Source organism: Malaya genurostris, chromosome 2 (assembly GCF_030247185.1).
Source record: "Malaya genurostris strain Urasoe2022 chromosome 2, Malgen_1.1, whole genome shotgun sequence".
NCBI lineage: Eukaryota > Metazoa > Arthropoda > Insecta > Diptera > Culicidae > Malaya > Malaya genurostris.
Window position 1 is genome coordinate 326,074,415 of NC_080571.1, and position 16,646 is coordinate 326,091,060.

General features: G+C 37.5%; 1 protein-coding gene across 11 annotated transcripts in view; it reads right to left on the bottom strand.

Moving 5' to 3' along the window:
* Window positions 1-16,646, bottom strand: part of LOC131431424 (potassium voltage-gated channel protein Shaw-like) — a 217,387-nt gene that overhangs the window by 71,584 nt on the left and 129,157 nt on the right. For all 11 annotated transcript variants that reach the window (XM_058597135.1, XM_058597134.1, XM_058597124.1 and 8 more), the window contains 2 exons: window positions 15,368-15,517; window positions 15,017-15,149 (listed from right to left, as the gene is read on the bottom strand). In XM_058597135.1, coding sequence (XP_058453118.1) covers window positions 15,017-15,149; window positions 15,368-15,517 — 283 coding nt within the window. The remainder of the gene's footprint in view (window positions 1-15,016; window positions 15,150-15,367; window positions 15,518-16,646) is intronic.

Below are 16,646 nucleotides of genomic sequence, written 5' to 3' on the forward strand. Positions count from 1 at the left end.
TTCGATTTCGGACCCAGTTACGTTCTATTCGCTGCCCCAACGATGTCATCGTGACTCAATTATCCAAACTGCTTAGACGGCGACGAGGGGTGACTTGCCGAAACCTTTCCTGAGAACGCAAAGTTTTAATATTTTTTATGTCGAAAATTTCCACATCCATTGCAAAGTTTTTCACTTATCATGAGTATCAGTACGAAGACTCCCATTCCATTCCCTACCAGTCAGAGATACGGCTTTTGTCTACTGATCTTAATTAAACAGTCGAAACTTGCAACAGAATATTACATCAGCTGGAAAAGTACTCGTTCTCGTTTATAAGAAACCACATTCCAACGAAAAACTGAAAGAGGTTATTTTACTGCGAAATGATGTTTGTGATGTGGGGTTAAATAGCAAGAATTTAATCAAAGCTAATGGTCCAATTGGACTTCTCAGTGTCTTAAAATGATTAAGACATGTTTTTAGTGTGAAGTAAAATTAAAAAAAAACAAGAAGAGAAAATATTTGAAACGGAATACCACGATATTCAATATCGATGATCACTAAAAGGATTCAAAAGAATTTTAAAACAGGAATGGCGACTTTACTTCTGTGCTAGAGGTACAAATTTCATGAAAATTGAAATCATTGAAAATTGAAAATAAAATAATATATCATAGCGGTATATCACAGGTATGTTAAGCACACACACACACACCCAAACGTCGGCCAAATTAAAAGCAAAGTACTGGAAGTTATTTTTGTTTAGTTTCAATTATAGAAATTAAACCTTGTGGTTGTTTTGCCATTTGGGGCAGGAAAATCCAGGTTGGCCTTCTTGTGTAAGCTTATCAGCCGAGTTCGGGTAGGCTGCATGAAACAGATAAAAGGATCTTCCATCACATTTTTCCTCGTCAACCATTAACATTATGTTGCTCACTTGTTGAATTTTCTTTTACAGGTAAACGGTAGAGTACAAATGCTTTAGAATCTCAAATGGATAAGTGGTGCTGTCCGGCGATTAAAGTACAGTCTTAATTCATAAAATTCCAGTCAATTTGAGGAACAATCATTTTGAGTTAACATACCATTAGACATCTGTCATTAAAAAGCTGGTCCTTCACACTTCCGAATTTTGATAATCGTTCGTATTAGTTAATTGTATGAATCTTCCAACCTTTACTGTTTCGCATTCAGAATTTTTATGATGCATCCACACTAAAGTACAACTTATTGACGACAAACATATTCTATCATACAATTCAATAACACGGAACAAATGATCGTAAAAATCAGTTTTAATGCACTTGAACAAAAAAGTAATGAAATTTACACGGCATGAAAAATTTGAAATAGAAACCAGTTGAATCGAAAACTTGATTAAAAACCGTCATCGATGTAAAACTAAATTGACTCAACTGTAGACTCAAACTATCACTTCGCCTCCATTTTTACCTATATTAGTTATTAGAATTGCTGAAAAAACCGACTTTCGAACGGAGCCTCGGAGACCCGTAGTGTTATATACCATTCGACTCAGCTCGACGAGATCGGAAAATGTCTCTCTCTCTCTCTCTCTCTCTCTCTCTCTCTCACTGTTCTCATACAAATAGGCAACGCAAATGTCTAGCACTAGTTTGGAAAAATGATGCTGACTGTGTGACATAAACACTAAAGCATGCTTTTGTGAACTACTCGAATCAATCTGAATCAATTGGTGTAAAAATTAGTATCCAAAATTATTTAATAAAAGTATGAAACATATTTTCATGAGACTGTTATGAAAGAAGAGAAAGGCATTATCACATCACTAGGTGGATTAAGAAGGTTTTTTTTAAAGAGAAATCTGTGATTTAACTTAAATCGACCCAAGAATTGAGAATGTTTCAGTTTGAAGTACACGATTACTTTTTTCGGTATTTTTGGAATAGAGGACGAAGATCCGGTATGCAAAAAATTATTGTATTTCTTCGTCAACTAACCAAACTTGTTCAATTGAAGTATGATGAACCTGAACACTGAAGATTTTCTAGTGTCATGTTTTTTTTTTTTTTTTTTTTTTAATAACTATTTATTGGAATATGAGTTAAAATTAAATTATTAAGATTTAAATTGGGTGTTCAGCCACAAGTGGTGACTTTTCAGCCCTGTTATATATATATATGATTTGGTTATTACCATGAAGACATCATTTGCTTCCGCAATTCTGAGATTTTTGTGTAGGGAATAGTGTCATGTTTAAATATACGCTCTTGAGAATGTATTTTTTATACTAATCAGTCAGCAACTCCGGAACCGGATAGAACTCGGATGAAGCTTTATAGGGTTCTATGAGATAGTCAGACTTGTAATTTGAACCTAAGTGAAATGAAAATGGGTTGAATGGTCTCTGAAAAGATCGAGTGCATTTTTTGTTTTCTTTTGCACATTGTACTCCGTAACTCCGAAACCGGTAGTCGGATCAGGATAAAATTCAATAGCAGGCTATAAGACTATGGGCCTTTCATTTGAATCTGAGTTGAAGAAAATCTGTATTGCAATTTCTGAGAAAATCGAGTAACGGTTATGTGCCCTATCACATAATTTGACTAACCTCTGAATTACCAAACCTGTATCGGCCTGAAAAAGTCGAAAACACGTTTTCGTTCGGCACATCAGTATTGAGATTGCATTTAGTGTTCTGGAAATAGCAGAAACTTTACATCTGCTTAGCGGCTCAAATTGAACTGCCAAGTTTTGCAATAAGCAATTCAATTTGAACTGCTATGCACTGATGAATCAAAGACAAAACGTAAACATATTGAAAGGTGATGTAGTATTTTTTTGTGAATTTTCATACTCCGTAGAGGGAAACTTCGCATAATGCTTTGAGAACATTTTCATGGTTCTAAATAGAACCGATTGGCGGAATTTATCCGATGTTAACAACTATTAAGTACTTTTATTCGTCATTAATCCATCTACATCTGAGCCGCAATCCTGGCCAGGATTCAGGAATTAGAACTAAATTCAGGAACCTAATCTTAAAGACTGTTCCAGAAACCGCTGCCATTTCGCAATGGTTCAGAATCTGTCAATTTTTATGGCTGCGTCCTGTTGTTCTCACTCTTCTCTAACCACTTGTGCAGTTGTTCATACGTTTTCATTAGTTTGTTTCGAAATGCGCGGACTTTCAGCAGAACAACGTCGAAAAATTGTGTACAAATGGTGCACAGAACGCGGACTGTCACTGAGAAAGATAGCAAAATGGAAGGAGCAAGTGAAAAAGCCGTGCGAAATGCAATCAGGAAGTTCGGTGAGGATAACACTTTTGAAGATAAACCGAAAACGGGTCGAAAAAAAGGTCCTGCTAACCCTCAGTTAGATAAACGTATACTTAAGGCGTTCGAGCAAAAGAAGGAGGTTTCAGTTCTGGATGTGGCCAAAAAAGTGGGCACTTCGAAGTCAAATGTTCTTCGTGCTAAAGAACGTTTGAATCTTCGAACCTATATGAAGCAGAAACACGTAGTCTGAAACAACAAGCATCGATCAGGCCGAGGGTTCTAAAGCTGTACAATAAGATTCTTGCTGAAAATTTGAACTACAAAATCATGGACGACGAAACCTACGTGAAACTCGATTAGAAATCCTTGCCGGGACCACAATATTATACGGTGCGAGAAGGGCAAGTGTTAAACCAGTTCGAGACATCGATTGAAGTCGAAAAATTTGGTAAGAAAGCTATGGTCTGGCAAGCAATTTGAAGCTGCGGTAAAATTTCGAAACCCTTCATCACCACTGCTTCAATGAACAGCGAAATATACATCAAGGAATGTTTACAAAAACGACATCTACCCATGATTCGAAGCCACAAGGATCCTGTTGTCTTCTGGCCAGATCTTTCTTCTTGCCACTACTCGAAATCAACGGTAGAATGGTATACTACCAAAAATGTCACTTTCGTCCCAAAAGACATGAATCCACCAAATTGCCCACAACTTTGACCAATTGAGGAATTTTGGGCATTAACGAAGGCACATCTTAGGAAACATGTCCCGGCAGCCGAAACCATTAAACAGTTCGAAAAAAAAGTGTCAAAACTTGTCGCCAAGAAGTCTGTACGGAAATTAATGAGGAACGTTCGCAAGAAGGTGCGCCAGCTAGTCTACACTGGCTAAGTAGCAAATGTTGAGAATAATATTCTGTTGTTGTAGTCTAATATTATCAGTATATCGAAAAACTCAGGTTCGGAATCTGGATCAAGTATTCAGTTCATGAATTTTGTTGAATGCACATTAAAAATTTAATTTTTGTAACTGAATTCTTAACGTGAATAAAGGAACTGATCAAGCCAGAAAAAATGATCGATTTTCTACCATGGGTTACTTTTTATACTCGTTCAGTTGAACATCGGGACTACCTCAAAATCGTCGTTGCAGGTACGAGAAAACCAAGCAAACATGATGCAAGATTTCCTTATTGCTTCCAAAAATTTGAGATGTTTAATATTTGAGTTATTTATAGTTATCTCATAGGGGAGTTGGCATCACTGTGAGTGCGATGCGGTACCTGGGTGCTGCTCTCAAAAAAATCTAATTCCAATGTGTATCAGGAAACTTATAGCAAAGTAATTGATCGGAACCGTTATTTGGAAATTATTATTGAAAATTGCTGGTTTGCAAAAATGAACTCAAAATTGAACGAAGTCAACGATGCGAATTTGCCGCTAAAAATTAAATTATATCAACCGATCGAAGATCCATCTTCATATCATTGTCGATTTTATCAGATTTATGTTATAAAATTTAGATGGAATGTGTGAAAATTTACAAGTAAATCGGGTTTATTATTTTATTTTCTCATTAGTGGTTTGTCATCTCATGCTCAAAGATATCATTGGAATAATTCTCAAGCAACCATACACCATAAAAAAAAAACAATAAATGTTAGCTTTATTATCACATCAGATATAATGACTCACGATACAATTGTAGTTCAGTTATTCATCTAAAAAATGATAGATTTTATGAAACAATTGACAAAGTTTTCTAAAATTTATTTTATGTCTGATTGAGCAGCAGCATAAAAACCTGTTTTAATCTACCTAGGTGTGTAATGATGCCTTTCTAATTTTCATTTTCTCCTGTATATCACAGCAGAAAATTCCCGAAAAACCACAATTTAAAAAAAATTAGCAAATAGTTTTGAAGATTTCTGTTGCATAATACTGCAACATTGATATACTAAATTTGAATTTAAGTTATTGGAAATCTATTCAATCACATGTGAGAAAGTGAAGTGAGCTTGAGATTTTTTTGCAGCATCCCATGTAAAATGATGCTGTTGGTGGCACTCTAAAACGAATGACAAAATGAGCCAGTCCTGCTCGCGACTATGGAAATACCATAACAACCCCCGAGCGTTGTATAACTGAGCACTTGAACAAACTAAATACGGAATTAAATTAAATTTATGGTACATACGAACAATACAACAAGATGTCCAAAGGTGGTGAATATTTCTTTTCTTGACCTCACCTTATAACTAAACAAGATAATAGAAAAGTAATAATGCAATATTTGTTCAATGACATAAACACTTGATTAATCAATAAATGTACTTAGTTGCTATATTTTATCCAAATCACAAGTGTTTTTTTTTTTTTGGCAAATCGACCTTGAATTTTTAAAATCGATTTTTGGCATTAAAAATGCCTTACTCGTCACTATACGGGGCCGGGGGCAATTAAAAGTTTCAAAACTAGCCGCGTACCTTTTTTCGTCATAATTTTGAACGTTAATAACTCAGTCATTTGTTGATTGATATAATTTAACAACCAATCGATTCGGAAACTTTTAACTTAAACATGTATGACAACGTCGTTTCAGTATTTCAATAGCTTACGATTGAAAAAATTGTTAGAATCGACCTATGTTTTCACTCACCAATCCAATCCCAGCTGACCAAATTGACGTCATTTCTTGTTCGGCATAGGAGGCTTTTCGTCATGTATAAAAACACCGCATCATTCTGCGTAGTTCGAAGAGGAATCTATAAATATATGCTGCAAATCATTTCTTGATTTCAGTTGATGCTTGACTGTGAATCGAACAAGTAGCTCGTCCAGTACGGTGATGACTAGATTGTATATACGTTCGCTCGTTGGATTGTCGCTTTTGCTAACTCTTCAATGTACGAGACTGGGTGTCAGTTAAAAACAAATGCAAAAATAACCGCGTAACCTTTTTCTATCATAATTTGAACGCTTAGAACTTAGTCATGTGTTGATGAATTTACTTAAACCTTTGCGTTAACGTCATTTAAGTATTTCAATTGTATATCATTGAAAAATTGGTTTGAGTTGACATATGTTTTCACGAGCCAATGACAGTCTCAGTGAAGGATGTCAAACTCTCGTCCGATTTGCGCAGTATGAACTATAGCACAAAAGGAACTCTATAAATATATGCCCGAATACATTTCTGCTTTAGTTTACCCATGGCTTATCTTGATTCTCCGGTAGCTAGCAGGCTAATTTAGAATTATAGGCGATAGATTTTCCGAACCTAATTTGAAGCGCTTGTATCGCTGTGATTAATTGATAAAATTACCTCATTTACCTTGATTCGAAAAATGTTTTAATTTGACAACTGGTAGTTTGCATACTGAAATCTCCATTTACATACGAACAACACGATGGCGCGCAAATAAATTCAGTATAAAGTTGTGTTATGATGATAATCATAGATCATTATTTTTCATTAAATGAGGCTAAATACAAAGAACTATCTCTCAGCACAATCACTCAGACCCTTTTTTTAAACCTAACAATAATCGTGTAACCTAATTGAATAGTTAATTGATTTAGTCTTATATAGTATAATATTTTGAGCTAATCTTTCTTCCAAGAATCTTATAGAAGGGATCTAGACTAAGTGTAGCAAAAATAATGCAATGCAAATCGTTATGCAGTATCGATTTGAACAAGCTGTTGTCCCACCAGGAATAAAATGCTTCAAAAGATTCGGACCATAGTACAAATAAGTTGCACCGATTCACATATATAGAATTATCACATGCAATAAAATACAGTATTAGAGATAAACTCAATGCAAGCTGATCTGCGATTTCACATGTATCATTTAAATCCTAACTAAACTCGGGTTCCCGCCAGTTTCAGTTAAATTATCATTTACATCAAAACAACAAGTGTATTATCATTCAGTAAAAACAATTCAAGCGAAGAGGTTGTGTTTAGATTGTACTGGCTCGTGAGTTAACGGCTGCTACCGAGACAATTCTAAGCTTCAGGTAGTTAAACTGCCCATAGCAAATGCAATATTCGGGGCGTTTCCCGACTGGAAAGCTAGCAACGAAGGCCATCCCGTTCATACGCACAGAGGTGTAGAGACACAGAGGTGCGAGAGCATAGAAGTGACGAGTCACAGAGGTGCCATCGCATAAAGGTGCGAAGACGAAGGGGTGCAAAGGCACAGAGGTGCTAAAGCAACCCAGTGCTGATCTACCAGGTATCAGAATTTGTACGCTGCGTAGGATCAAAAGAGACGGCATATATCGCGAGGTGCTACACTGCAAGCATCGCATTTGATCGCCACCAAGAGCAAAAGCACTGTACCTGGGGTCAGGTACAGGCAGCACAGCAAGTGCAGTGGTGTCCAAAACGACGGCAGAGCAACTGAGATAGCAGTAAACGACAGAAGACTGCCAATTGGAAACAGCAGAAGACTGCCAATTGGAAATCGTTGGAAGAGCTTCACGTCGTTCTTCACGATAAAGGAACAGAGACATCAGCTACAAGGTAGATTTAATTTAATTTATTTTTTATTTCTTATATCTGAAATTTTACTAAACATAAGTTTTTATTTTGGTATTATTAATTTACAAAAAAATTTAATGTAATGGATGATCTCATGGAAGATCATCCGAATCCAAATCCGGATACTAGTAAGAGTTTAAATACTCCGAGGGCTAAACATTATCCACAGGGTACCACTGGGCCATGGATAGTCTATCTTCGAAAAAAAGAAAAGATTTTAAACTTGATGCAAATTACAAAGGATTTGACATCACATTTCTCTGAAGTTAAAGAAATCTGTAAGGTTAATAGAGATAAAATTCGAGTTGTTGTTAACGACTTGAAACAGGCAAACGATATTGTAACCTGTAAATTATTTGCTATTGAATATCGAGTTTACATTCCATCGAAGGAGGTAGAAATTGACGGTGTTGTGACTGAAGCAAGTCTGACAGCAGATGATTTACTTAAAAATGGAGTTGGCCGTTTTAAAAACTCCATGCTTGAGGGAGTTAAGATACTCGAGTGCAAACAATTGTACTCAGCATCTATTGTCGATGGAAAAAAGTCTTATCGTCCCTCAGATTCGTTTCGCGTAACATTTGCCGGATCTGCATTGCCTAGCCATGTCTATATCAATAAAATTCGTCTTCCTGTTCGGCTTTTCGTACCGCATGTTATAAATTGCACGAACTGTAAAAAATTCGGACATACAGCTACTTACTGTAGTAATAAGTCCAAATGTATCAAATGTCAAGGGCCTCATAAGGATAATCTTTGCGATAAAGATGTTGAAAAATGTGTTTATTGTGGGGAAAGTCCTCATGATGATCTTTCAGTGTGCGCTGCATTTAAGCTGCATAAAGACAAAATGAAGCTTTCTTTAAAAGCACGGTCTAAGCGCACATATGCAGAAATGCTTAAAACGGCCATACATGTCTCCCCTTTGGAAACCGAAAACGGTTTTTCAAATCTTGCGGAGCCAGAGGAATCTGACTCTGACGGAAATAGTGAAGATACCTCGTTTGTCACTCCTCAAGGGTCTGTTAAGAGGAGATTACCAAACCATAAAATACCAAAAAAGACACCTAAAATTACACCTTCAAAAAAAGATCCCCGTGTTAAAGCTAAAAAGCCAAATTTAAAACCAAAAACTGTGCCTCCTGGTTTGTCAAATTCACAAACCAATCTAGGAACTAGCTCAAGAAAAGACAATAATCCAGTGGGCTCCATTTCACATTCACCAACAGGATTACTGAAATTTTCGGAAATTGTAGAATGGATTTTCGCTGCATTCAATATTTCTGAACCTCTAAAGACCGTCATAACAGCATTCCTTCCAATAGCTAGAACTTTTTTGAAACAGCTATCAGCTCAATGGCCAGCTCTTTCAGGTTTTGTATCATTTGATGGATAATTTATCATCCGCCGCAAATGATTCAATCACTGTCCTGCAGTGGAATTGTCGAAGCATCATGCCAAAACTTGATTCATTTAAAGTTTTGTTGCATAGTCAACAATGTGATGTATTTGCTTTGTGCGAAACATGGCTTACATCAAACACAGCCTTAAATTTTAATGACTTTAACATTATACGTCTCGATAGAGACTCCCCGTATGGTGGAGTGCTTTTAGGAATTAAGAAATGTTATTCCTTTTATAGATTAAACATTCCTTCGACTTCTAGTATAGAAGTTGTTGCTTGTCAAATAAACATTAAAGGAAAGGACATTTGCATTGCTTCGGTATATATTCCTCCAAGAGCTCAAGTTGGACAACGACAGCTTAATGAAATTGTCGAAGCCCTTCCTGTTCCACGTTTGATTTTAGGAGATTTCAATTCGCACGGAATGATGTGGGGTTCCGTTTACAATGATAGCAGATCATCTCTAATATATAATATTTGCGACAATTTTAGCATGACGGTACTAAATATGGGTAGCATGACTCGGATTCCAAGTCCTCCTGCACGCCCAAGTGCATTAGATCTATGTCTTTGCTCGACTTCAATTCGGCTAGATTGCATCTGGAAAGTATTTCCTGTTTACACGGTAGCGATCATTTACCAATCATCATCTCAATTAGCAGTAACAAATGCATTGCTAATTCAGTTAATATTCCATATGATTTGACAAAAAATATTGACTGGATTAAATACCAAAGTAATATTTCAAGTGTCTTAACTTCAATGGAAGAGCTCCCCCCACTTGAAGAATATGACTTCCTCGTTTGTTCGATTCTGGAGGCCGCAGAACAAGCCCAAACCAAACGATTTCTTGGTCCATCGTCTAACAGAAGGCCTCCAAACCCTTGGTTGGACAAAGAGTGCTCAGATGCTAAGCACGCGAAACAAAATGCTTTCAAGACGTTTTTAAAACGAGGAGGAGGAACTCCTCAGAATTTTGAAAATTTCTTGACTTTAGAAACCAAGTACAAGAGCATACTTCGGGCCAAGAAATGTAGCTATTGGAGACATTTTGTCGAAGGTTTGTCAAGAGAAACCTCAATGAGCACTCTTTGGAATACGGCCAGACGAATGAGGAATCGTAACGTAGGAAATGAGAGTGAGGAATACTCGAACCGATGGATATTTGATTTTGCGAGGAAAGTTTGTCCAGATTCTGTTCCTACGCATAGCATTATAAGGGAATCTTTTCCAAATAATGGTTCCATTGATAGCCCCTTTTCAATGATGGATTTTTCCATAGCACTCATGTCTTGTAACAATAACGCTCCTGGGTTGGACAGAATTAAATTCAACTTGGTGAAGAATCTGCCCGACCTCGCAAAAAGACGTTTGTTGGAATTGTTTAACAAGTTTCTTGAGCAAAATATTGTTCCACCTGACTGGAGGCAAGTGAAAGTTATCGCCATTCAAAAGCCGGGGAAACCAGCTTCCAATCACAACTCATATAGACCCATTGCGATGTTGTCCTGCATCAGAAAATTGTTCGAAAAAATTATTCTACGACGTCTCGACACTTGGGTCGAGACGAACGGTTTGTTGTCAGATACTCAATTTGGCTTCCGTAGAAATAAAGGGACGAATGATTGCCTTGCATTACTTTCGTCTGACATCCAAATTGCCTTCGCTGAAAAGCAACAAATGGCATCTGTATTTTTAGACATTAAAGGAGCATTTGATTCAGTTTCCATTGATGTTCTTTCAGACAAGCTCCACCAACATGGACTTCCACCGGTTATAAATAATTATTTGCACAACCTTTTGTCAGAGAAACGCATGCATTTTTCACATGGCGATTTGGCAACATTCAGAATTAGCTACATGGGTCTACCGCAAGGCTCATGCCTCAGTCCGCTCCTTTATAATTTTTACGTGAATGACATTGACAGCTGTCTAGTAACCCCATGTACACTAAGACAATTGGCAGATGATGGCGTACTTTCAGTTACTGGACACAAAGCTATTGATCTGCAAAAACCATTGCAAGATACCTTAGATAACTTGTCCGTTTGGGCTGTTCATCTGGGTATCGAATTCTCTGCGGAGAAAACAGAGCTGGTCGTCTTTTCAAGAAAGCATGATCCCGCGCAGCTTCAGCTTCATATGATGGGAAGAATGATCCAACAGGTTTTGACTTTCAAATACCTTGGGGTGTGGTTTGATTCCAAATGCACGTGGGGAGGACACATTAGGTTTCTGATAACAAAATGCCAACAAAGAGTAAATTTTCTTCGAACAATAACAGGATCTTGGTGGGGTGCTCATCCGGAAGATCTAATAAAATTGTATCAGACAACGATACTTTCAGTGATGGAATATGGATGCGTTTGCTTTCGTTCCGCTGCAAACTCTCATATTATCAAACTGGAGCGAATTCAGTATCGTTGTTTGCGAATTGCTTTAGGGTGCATGCATTCGACACATACAATGAGTCTTGAAGTTCTGGCGGGAGTTCTTCCATTGAAAGATCGTTTTTGGGAGCTTTCATCGCGACTGCTAATAAGATGTGAGGTACTGAATCCCCTGGTTATTAATAACTTCGAAAGGCTAGTTGAGCTTCAATCTCAAACAAGATTCATGACAGTATATTTTAACCATATGTCACAGGAAATCAACCCTTCAAGATATATTCCTATCCGTGTCAGCCTCCTAAATGTCCCTGACTCAACTTTATTTTTCGACACATCCATGCAGCGCGAAGTGCGTGGAATCCCGGAACACCTACGCTCGATGGAAATCCCAAAAATATTTACAAGTAAGTTCAGGCATATTGACTCTGAGAAAATATTTTACACGGACGGATCACGAATTGAAGAGGCTACTGGGTTTGGTATATTCAACAATAATGTTTCGGTCTCATTTAGGCTTCAAGAACCTGCATCTGTTTATATAGCAGAGTTAGCAGCAGTTCATTATAGCTTGAGTGTAATCGTCACATTATCTCCAAACCATTATTTTCTTTTCACAGATAGTCTGAGTGCAATTGAAGCTATTCGCTCAAACGCCGCTTGCAAAAATGAACCTTTTTTCTTGGGCAAAATAAAACAGTGTCTAAACGTCATATTGAATAATAATTATCAAATCACAATAGTTTGGGTTCCGGCTCATTGCTCCATTCCAAGCAATGAAAGAGCCGATATTTTAGCCAAACGTGGTGCTATTGAGGGTGAAATTTATGAGAGACCAATTGCTTTCAACGAATTCTATAGCGCGTCTCGCCAAAGAACACTTGCCAGCTGGCAAGCATCTTGGGATAAAGATGATCTGGGTCGGTGGATGCACTCAATTATTCCTAAAATATCGACAAAGGCATGGTTCAGGGGACTGGATGTGAGTAGAGATTTCATTCGTGTGATGCCCAGACTCATATCCAATCACTACACGTTAGATGCACATCTCCTTCGAATTGGACTTTCCGAGACTAATCATTGTGCTTGCGGCGAAGGTTACCGCGATATTGACCATGTTGTTTGGACATGCGTGGAGTTTCGTGATGTCAGATCTCAACTAATAAATTCCTTGCGTACCCAAGGTAGACTGTCCAATGTCCCAGTTCGCGACATTCTTGCTTGTCGTGACCTTCCATACATGAAACTTCTTTATCATTTCATTAAATCCATTGGAGTTCCAATTTAAATTTTATTTTATGTTAGACTGTTTTCTCTTCCATGAGTTCAACCAATAGCCAACTATAGGATATTGAATATAAGTGGTGAACTGATACAAACAATCCTGAAATAGTTATAAGATCATGTACAAAATAAATGTATTTTATTTAATGTAATTTAAAATAGCAACTCGCTTGATAAAAACAGTGTTTAGATTAACTAATGAGTACCAACATACTAATATGATATTCGAAATGTATTAGGTTTAAACTACTATGTATTGTGGATGCCACGGCGAAGAAAAACTTATGTATATTGCCTATGAAATAAACGTATTTATGAAAAAAAAAAAACAAGTGTATTATAACTACAAGCGTTGTAACAATGACAATGTTCGTTCATGTATTAATCAAATCAAGTTACAATATGAACAAAATTAAGGAATTTGGTTGCGTATGCATTGGTTCCTTAATATGAAAAAGTGAAAATCAATTAAAGTAACAAAATATGTTCTGCGGACTGTGTCACATATTTTCTTCCTTGTATTGCTTCCATTCTATTTTCAGACACTTTCCGAAGATTATCGACGCTTTTTAACGAAGGATCATTAAAATTACACTATTACTAAGTTTGTTGGTTGACGGTTATTCACATTTTTCACATCCACATTTTTCGATCAAAATATTTAAAATCTAATCTAATCGCTGTTTATAAAATGATTAAGTTTATACGTTCTCTGTCTTGAAAATTTGTATGATATAAAATCGTTTAATTTGTCCAGATTTTTATCTTGAGGTTGTTCGTATCCAAAATCGATCTTTTAAGTAACTTTGAAATCATCATAATTCACTTTCATTTAAAGGATATTTTCCAAAAATTTTCTAATGTAAAAATTTGTTGAAGGCATAACAAAGAGTAGAATGAATTGTGCTGAAAAAATCTAATTGTCATTTTGATCATTCGCCAAAAATGTAGAGCAAGTTTGTAATTTGTGACTTTTAGTGCATCCATCATCATCTTTATCTTTGTTATGTAATCGTGATCGGTCGTGTTTTGCATACAACCCTCTAATTTTTTCAATGCAGGAGTGGATAAGGATTTTTTTCAATATTATTATTCAAAAACTTGACTAATTTTGTAAAAACCACACTTTCTAGTAGGATTTGTCGTTTTTCGACTTACCAAAAGGCAAAAACTGTTTGATCCTTTTTAAAAAAACGCAATACTGCGTTTTTTTTTGTGTGACAAAGCCTTCTTCATATGCAGCAATGATTAATTAACATTTGAGGAGGTGCTTCCAACTCTGAATACGATTTAGCGCGAAATTCGCCAGGTAAATTAAAATATCAGTATGACCAAAAGATTCCGAAAATTTGGAAGATTGTTTCAAAAATTATCTAATGCTTGTTTTAAATACCGTTTCAATGATTTTCATTAAAAAAAATAGACTGCCACTTTTACATAAATTGGAGCACACCCATCACATCACTGATTGTCGAACGTACGTTACAACGTTACATGGTTGTTATTCGTAACAACGAAAACAAAACTTAAAGACATGTAGCACAATACAGAAAAAGTGCGCTTTTTCCATAACACAACAGTTACCAGAATTCCATTCCGGTAGAATCTGATTCTAAATATAGCAATGAAGAACACGGAAGCGCCCCAGTCTATCGAATCTTTGTGCCGCAAGTTAGTTCAATCAAAATTTCTCCCGTTGAAATCCCAGCTATTTTCTTTCCCATTATCTTCACTTGTCACTATACATAACCGACATAATTCAATCCGGCGATCTTTATTATAACTTAATTTGCACCGCCATCACCAAGCTTCCTCCCGTTCAAGCCCCGGCGGCTTTTACCCGAATCAGTCAGCCAGTTTCCATTCGCCAGCCAACCAGGACGAGCAAAATCAAATTATTCACGCCTGCCGCTGCCGAGGCAGAAACGTTTTTCCGACGTTACAACATTACAGTCAGAACCAGTGTAGTGCGGAAATCAAGAAACCGCATCCGCATCGGAATGTGGACCCTATTTTGCTGGCACTGCAAAGCACTACCGCACTGCTCTGGTTCGTGAGTTTAGTTTTCTTTCTTCTCTTTTCTATACGAAATTTATTTTTAGCCTACTCAGCAGCCAGATGGGATCCAAACCCGACGATGCTTACCTGAGTGTCTCGATGAACGCTGTAGGTTGACCAGCAGCACGGTTCCACCTGGTTCGAGTCGAGACCCCAAAACTCCAGCTCCTCCTCGAACAGCGGCCCGCAGACATCCGTTGGGTAGTGCAGTTTTCCAGTGCTGGTGAAGGTCGAAACAGAAGTGAGAAAAAGTAACAAATTACAATTTGTATGCTGATGCAGGAGTTTAACATGCGCTAAAGGGTTAAAATAACGTTCTAGTAACTCACTGAACCGTGAAATTATTGCTTTGTACTGTCGACTATCCAGCACGGTGTGAACTAGCGTGAGAAGTTTGTTTGAACAAAAGGATTATTATTCTCCGTTTGACATACTCACCGGTAGTAGTTGAGCACTTGGGCAAACACGCCCGGATGTCGGTCGAAGAAGTACTCGTTCAAGACTGGATCATAGTTTGCTAGCGCTTCGGTCAGTCGCGACAGTCGAGTGGCAGGGATTTTTTTGAGTGTCGCCTTGTAGGTCTCATATCTGGCAGAAGCAGTCCGGTTTTTTTTGGGCCCCCGATGATAGGATGTCATAAATAAGAGAAAGTTTGCAGAGAGAAGAAGAAAATGAAACAACTTTTAATATGACCGTGTACAGGAAAGGAACAAACATTCACTTCTGTTAGGTGGACACCGACGAAGCCAGCAAAAATAGCACCGGAGTAAACATCATCAAGGATTCAAACTTTAAACAGTTCCGTGTCTTTCGTGCTGGGCCCGGTTGGAAGGAAGGCACTACGCGTAAAGTCAAAGTTGATGAAAACTGATTTTCTTTTCTGGTTTGTCCCAACCCCGCCCAAGATTTCCCTTTTGATTCTGTGCACGCTTGCCGGGAGCACAAGTTTGTAGGATTTGTGTTACTCTTAACAGCAAGGCTACGGTACTAACAGCTATTATCAAGTCGGACCTGACAACACCAGAGAGCAAAATTTGTATAATGAATAAAACTTAGTGATCGGTAGCAACCAGAGCAAGGGCATCTTTCTGGAGTGGGAATATGCTTTTGGGTTCGCATTATCATCGTCATCGTAATCATGATTATTTTTTCATCACCAAAAGCACGTTATTACGTGAACTTCGTGACACTTTTCCGTGCCAAACATTCACGTTGTCGTTCGGGCGGTTGGCATCTGCGAAATGTGAACTGTCAGCCCTTTGCCAGCGTTGACCGGATGCGCATAGCAGCTGTATTTCTGGTTGGAACAAACAATGCTCGTTGGGCTAAAGAAATTATTCCAGAACACAACAGCTCAGAAGGAAGCTGAGGAGGAGAAAAGTTTTTCCATGTTGAAATTGACGAGGGTAGGCTGTTCAAATGTTTTCAATTTCTAAACCGACCATTGCCATGTGTTTCTTGAATTTCAGCACAGAAATATTTTGGTATGTTGAAAATTAAATAAGAAAATTAACAAATGCTGACATCCGCTCAAACGAAATTCCTTTCTTATGAGATTTATCCGACTGTCACGCGTCAGTCAAAACTCAGTATGCCAATCCCATATTTGGATGGATGTATCGACGTTGAAGCATTGACGTGTTCTACTCGCACGAGCATGTACTTTTACTTTCTAACCAAACCAGAGGAATCCGACAAATTGCTCGTTCATGCAGTG